This window comes from Camellia sinensis, chromosome 2, assembly GCF_055761805.1.
Source record: "Camellia sinensis isolate YWXY chromosome 2, ASM5576180v1, whole genome shotgun sequence".
Classification (NCBI taxonomy): domain Eukaryota; kingdom Viridiplantae; phylum Streptophyta; class Magnoliopsida; order Ericales; family Theaceae; genus Camellia; species Camellia sinensis.
In genome coordinates, this window is record NC_138962.1 from 120,131,171 (window position 1) to 120,138,008 (window position 6,838).

At 36.4% G+C, this 6,838-nt stretch overlaps 1 protein-coding gene across 1 annotated transcript; it reads right to left on the bottom strand.

The window, feature by feature from the left end:
- Positions 1-1,168: 1,168 nt before the first annotated feature.
- Positions 1,169-1,492, bottom strand: LOC145818985 (uncharacterized). Its single transcript, XM_082912959.1, has one exon. The coding sequence runs from the start codon at positions 1,490-1,492 to the stop codon at positions 1,169-1,171; it is 324 nt and encodes a 107-aa protein (XP_082769085.1).
- Positions 1,493-6,838: the final 5,346 nt, after the last annotated feature.

The following is a 6,838-nucleotide window of genomic DNA, read 5'->3' on the forward strand; positions in this document are numbered from 1 at the left end:
CGAGGGGATGGAATACCCTACTCCATTTTCAATTCATGCTTCACACTTGCCTTGATATCTTGTTGCTTGGAGGATGAGAGAGATTCTGGCCCCTATTGCTAGCTTCAGTTATGCCCTTTCTAGCAAGTGCTTGTCTTGGCTTGAGGATGAGATATAGGTTGGTCCATCCTTGGCTACAGAAACTTCTGAGAGTGCAAGCAGGAGGCAGAGGACCACTACCTGACTTATCTGTGCCCCTAGTTTATTGCTTTGACTTTTCTTTTCAAGCTTTATGATGTAAAAGCCACTTTGATTCAACTTGAGAGTTGGAGGGTATACTTGTGTTGAAATTATGTAATTAAAGTTGTGAGTACTGAAAATTTTCCTTTTTGGTCCAAAGAATGGTCTATGTTGCAAAAAGTAAAATTTTGGGAAAAAACAACTTCATTAAAACCTTTCAAAACAATTTTCGCAACTGGTCATTACCTGACACACATGGAATCAATCTTCAAGACATACAACCTTGAATCAAGAAGTTCATAACTACCCATAATTGCATTCAGTTTCACTATAGTTCTGGCTCTTACTTTATCTTGCAACTGGCCCTTCTGTAAAATGGAGATAAAATAATCAAATCAACCGATGGTGAGATGGACCGAGCAACAGTAGATAGGACATTTGAGTTAAAAATGATTAGGGCCGAACTTCGAGATGAAGTTGCCTACGTATCCCCAAGATGGGAATCAGGCCTTACGTAGTTCACGGTTAGGGTTCACTTGAGCATCAACTATTTCCTTTTGTGTTCTAACTTTTGCCAAAGCCGCCATTTTGGGTTTTCAACCTTGCGAGCTCGATTTTTCCTTTTATTTATTTATTTTTTTTTATGCTCTAACTTTTGCCTAGGTTGCCCTTTCGGATTTTTAGCCTAGCGAGCCTCTCAAGGATAGTATTTTTTCAACTTGTCCATGTTGATCAGTTGCAAGAACTCTAAGCCATCTAAATCCATAAAGATGATTGCTCCTCTTGACCATATAGATTTGATAATGTAGGGACCAGTCCAATTGGGTCAGAACTTGCCCCTAGGGTCATGGATAAGAGCTCAATTATCTTTGAGCACCATATCTCCTTTCTTGAGGTTTCTTAATTTGACTTGCTTGTTGAAGGCCCTAGTAATTCTGTGATGATATCCCTAGATGTGATATAACGCCTTCAATCTCCTTTCGTCAAACAACATCAACTCTTCGAACCTGTTCTGCTGCCAATCCGCCTCTACTATCTGATACTCGATCAAGATTCTCAACGATGGTACTTCGATCTCGATCGGCAAAACAGTTTCCATTCCATATACTAGAGAGTAGGGGGTTGCCCCAGTAGATGTTCGAATTGACATTCTATAACCCCAGAGTGAAAAAGGCAGTTTATCTAGACAGCCCTTGTAGCCTTCCCCCATATTTCGCAGGATATTCTTGACATTCTTGTTTGCGGCTTCAACGACTCCATTGGTCTGTGGCATGTATGTTCATGACTTGTGGAAAGCCACGTTGTATTTGTCAAGCAAATCCACCACCTCCTTCTTAAAGTGCAGCCACTGTCCAATATGATCTCATTTGGCACCCCATACCTACAGATGATATTATTCTTGATAAACTTGGCCACATGTGAAGCTTTCAGCACAGAATACAACTGCACGTCCACTCACTTGGTAAAATAGTCGATCGCCACTAAAATGAACTCGTGTCCATTCGAGCCCTTTGGCTAGACCGCTCAAATGATGTCAATTCTCTAGACTGAGAAAGACCATGGTGAAGTCATATTGTAAAGCTTTGACAGTGGGATATTCATGCGATTAGCATGGATTTGACATTTGTGGCATCGTCGAACAAAGTTGATACAATCTTCCTCCATGGTTGACCAATAATAGCCTTGCATGAGGATCTTCCTGGCCAGCATCACACCATTCATGTGTGCCCACACACCCCTCTGTGGATGGCCTCCATGAGATGTTTCGAATCTTCTTCTTTAACACAGAGCTTGTGCATTCCCAAATGTCCTCTCTTGTACAACTTATTTCTGCATATCATAAACTGGACGGCTAGACGTCGTATTCTCCGTTTATCTTTGGCATTTGCCCCTTGTAGGTACATGTCCTTCTCCAGGAAGTTCTAAATGTCATGATACCAGGGGTTCTTGTCCTGAACCTTGTCTATTGCGGCTATTATCTCGTAAACAGGCGCATACTTCTATTCAATGATAATCGGACGCATCTTAACTCCAAGCCGTATGTCTACCATGAAGGATAGAGTTGCCAGTGTATCAGCAAACCAGCTGTTCTCTCTTAACAAGTGTGTAAATGTTAGTTTTTCAAACCTTGGAATCAGAATGCCCAGGGCCTGGTGATGAACTTTCATCTTCTCTTCTTTGACCTTCCAGTCTCTATTGGCTTGAGAAATAACCAAGTTTGAGTCTCTGATGACATCCAACCTTATTGCCCCTAGTTCTAGGGCAGCTTCCAATCCAACAATACACTCCTCGTACTCTGCTTCATTGTTGGACACTTTGAACCAGAGTTTGAAAGCTAGGGGTATATGGGAATCATCGGGTTCTATGAGCAACACGCATATCCCATAATCGTATTGATTAGCTGCTCCATCAAAGTACATTTCCAATGTCTCCTCTTCTATCTGTAGGATCTCCTCATCTGGGAATAGGTACTCTACTGCTTCATCTCCTTCCATTGGGTGGCCTGCCAGAAATTTCGCTATTGCTCTTCCTTTGACTGACTTGTGAGTGACATACTTGAGGTCGAACTCAGAGAGAAGAAGCAACCAATGAGCTAGCCTACCTATAAGTGCCAGTTTCTCAAAGAGATATTTGATGGGATCCAATCTCGAAACTAGATTTATGGAGTGAGCTAACAGGTATTGTTTCAACTTCCTAGTGGCCCAAACCAAAGCTAAGCAAGCCTTCTCCAGGGGAGTGTAGCAAGTCTCATAATTCAACATCTTCTTGCTCAGATCATAGATGGCCTTTTCTACCTTAGCTTCTGATTCTTGTGCTAGCATGTATCTCATGGTTGACTCTGTCACTGACAGGTACATGATTAGTGGCTTCCCCGACTTTGGTGGCGACAATACAGGCGGATTCTAAAGGTACTACTTAACTTGCTCGAAAGCAAACTGACATTGATTATCCCTTTGAAACTTCTTTCCCTTTTTTAAGAGACCAAATAGTGGTTCATAAGTCAAGGTTAATTTAGAGAAAAACTGTCGTATGAATTACACTTTCTCCAGAAAGCCACGTACCTCCTTTTTAGTCCTTGGAAGTGGCATTTCTAAGATGACCTTGATCTTGGATGGATCTACTTCAATTCCCCTCTGTGTAATCAGGAAACCCAACATTTTCCCTACAATCACCCCGAAAGTATATTTCTGTGGGTTCAACCTCAGCCTATACTCCTTGATCCATTCTGTGATGACCGCGCCATGTATAATATTTTATATTTGGTTAATTAAGGAGATTTGGGATTTTAATTATTCGTTATCCTAATTTAATTTGGGATTTATGAGAATTGTGGAATCTGATTTGTATATGATTTTATTAAAGATTATTTTGAAAATTAGGAATTAAGGGTCCAAATGGCTTAAGGAAGTGAAATTTAAAAATTGAATCAATTTAATTACGGACCCATTTGGGGGTTTAATTAAATATTCGATTCAATTTAGTAAAATTGAGATTCGATTAATTAGGTCCAAATTGGAGTTAATTAAGTTAATTAAATTACGAGGATTGGGAATTGTAATTATTATGAATTAAATTTATTTATGGGGTGTCCAATTTGAATATGTAATTTATTAACGGAAATTTGAAGTCTAATTAGAAATTGAAGGCCTAAATGGTTTGAGAAATCAAAATTGATAATGGAAATATGTTTAATTTAATATTTGGAACCTTTTTGGAGTTTGATTAAAATCTGATTCAGATTGATAATTTAAATATAATAAATTGGGCCTTAATGGAAGTCAATTGGGTTGATCAAGATTAAGAAGTGATCAATTAAGCTAATGTATAATTAGTGTGCTAAACTAATCCTAATATACATCACCCCATGGATTAATTTAAGATGGACAAGTGTCCCACTATTTTAATATATATATATATATATATAATAAAAATAAAAATAAAAATAAAAGGAAAAGAAACTAGAATTAAGAAATAGGTGTAGCATTACATCAATTATGTTTTTGTTTTTGGCTGGAACAAGAAAGTAGAGAGAGAGAGAGAGAGAGAGAGAGAGAGAGAGAGAGAGAGAGAGAGAGAGAAATAGCTTACCTTCATCTTGCTGGAGAAATTTTGATGGAAAATTTGGAAGAAAGGCTAAGGTTAAAGAAAGGAAAAAGAACAAGAAGGAAAAATGGAAGATCGTCAAGAAGTTTATCAAATTGAAGATTAAAGGTAAGGAATTCAAGCTTGAATTTTATAGAATCCTTATATTACACTTGAATTAAAGATGAGTTTGGGTTTAATTTCATATAATTTGGAAGAAATTAGAAAACAAAGATGAAGAAATTAAGGTAGGTTCATGGTTATGGAAATTAATTATTTTGGGTTTGATGATGTAGTCTTGCATAAAATTAAGCCTCATTGTTACATGCATGGGCAAATTCTACAAGTTTAATACTCTAATTAAACATGCATCATAGGATTTCAAGGTTTTGAGATTTTAATTCATGATTAAAAGGTTTATAGATTTGAATTTGAGTTTGATGTGAAGAAAATTAATAATAATCCAAATTAGAGCTATTCTAATTAAAATTATTTAGTTTTGATCTTAATTTCATACATGCAAAGTTTCATAACTCCAATTTCACGATTTAAAGGAAAATAGAAAAGAATTAAGAATCAATTTCATGTAATCTCAAATAAATTAGTAAAAGGGTGAAGGATTTGAATTAAATTCAAATTGTAGAAATTAAATTAGAATTTCAATTGTACATGCATCATGAATTTTTCAAGAGTTTTGAAGGTTTAATTCATGTTTTAAAATTTGTGGGTTTGATATGGAGAAAATAAATTAAATCTAAATTTGGACAATTGGAGCATGATTTTGAATAAATGGTTTCGGATTGGAAGTATTTTCATGTATACAATGTTTTTCCAAGTTTTTGTACCAAACATAGAAGTTTTGGACCTTTGAATATCAACTTTGAAGCTCAAACATAGTTCTAGAAATTCCAGAATTTGTCGTGTCCGCTCGAGCGTGAAAATCGAGCTCCCAGAAGTTTTTCAAAATTTTACAGTCCGCTCAAGTGACCAAAGTGGCGCTCGAGCAAGGACCCTATTTTCAGTAATTTTTGACTAACTCTTTTAAATGCATAATTGCATCCTCATGACATTCTAAGTATTCTTAGGCACCAATTGGACACACATAGTCATGGAATGAGCTAGAAACACATAAAGAGAATTGAATTAAGGAAATGGAGTTTCAAATGCGTTTTGTTATGTGTTTTGTTTAGGTGGACGTCCGAGGCCTTATATCGACTTAACCCACTATGAGTAGTAACCTTATAAAGATATATTCAAATTATATTTATTTTCGAATGATTACTGTTTTCGAAATCGTTATGTGATTAATTGAATGGTTTATTGAAAATTTATTTTTTAATGATGAATGAAGTTCACTTTCGAAATGTATTCATGGCATCCTTTAATGAAACCCTTGCCTGGGGGAGATTAATACTGAGGCCATTGACCCTTGCCTGGGGGAGATTAATACCGAGGCCATTGACCCTTGTTTGGGGGAGATTAATACCAAGGCCATTGACTTGATTGAAGCACACATAGATCTCTAGTGTATGACCCTTCGTGGTCCATTGTTATTGAAATATTGCTACTCTATTGGATGTACCACGTAAATTGTCATTAAATGAGGATTATTGTTGGGATAACTTGGATCATTGAGAATTGAATTCAAATCAAAATTGTATTGAAAATGCTATCGAACAATAGTTTTATTATTGCAAGGGATTGATATGATAGCTAATGGAATTAATTTGCCTATTGAAATGGATTGTTTTAGGAAATGAAAAATATGTTTTGATAAGGGATTTGATATGGAAAATGTTTTGTTATAAATTTGATATAATATGGCAAATGCCATATTTTGAAAATGACTTAAGACTCATTTCAAAATTGTAAGACATGTTTTTGTACTATGTTGTCAAACTTCATTCATTTAACCTCTTTATTTTGTTACTACTCGCTGGGCTTTAGCTCACTATTTATATGTACATGTAGGTGAGCAAATTGAGCAACAAGGATAGAGAAAGTCTCGGAGTCTACCCGAGTCAGCCTTTTGAAGAGTTTTCGGAATGGAGCAAGTTAGGCTCGTTAGGCTCAAGTAGAGCCAAGAAAATCAGCCCCTTAACTTTGTCAGAGCTTTGTATTTTGCTAAGTCTTAATGTATATATGTGTGAGATATATAGGATTTGTATATGTATATAAATTATTATTGTGTTTAAATGTTTTAATTATTTAGGTCATGTATGCACAAGCTCAATGGATATTATTATTTTGTTTCGCTTCCGCTTTAGGCCTCTATATAATTTAAATAATTTGAAATTTTGTCTCTAAGGCCGAAGGTAATCTAGGATTACTAGCCGGTTACGATGCTAAACTTATAGGGGCGGGTTTGGGTCGTGACACATTCGAAGAATTTTTTCAGCGCGATGGAGTGGCTTTCTCGCTCTTTGGATTTTACAATCATGTCATCCACATACACCTCGACTTCTTTCTGGATCATGTCGTGCAGTATCGTGGTTGCAACCCTTTAATATGTAGCCCCGACGTTCTTCAACCTGAA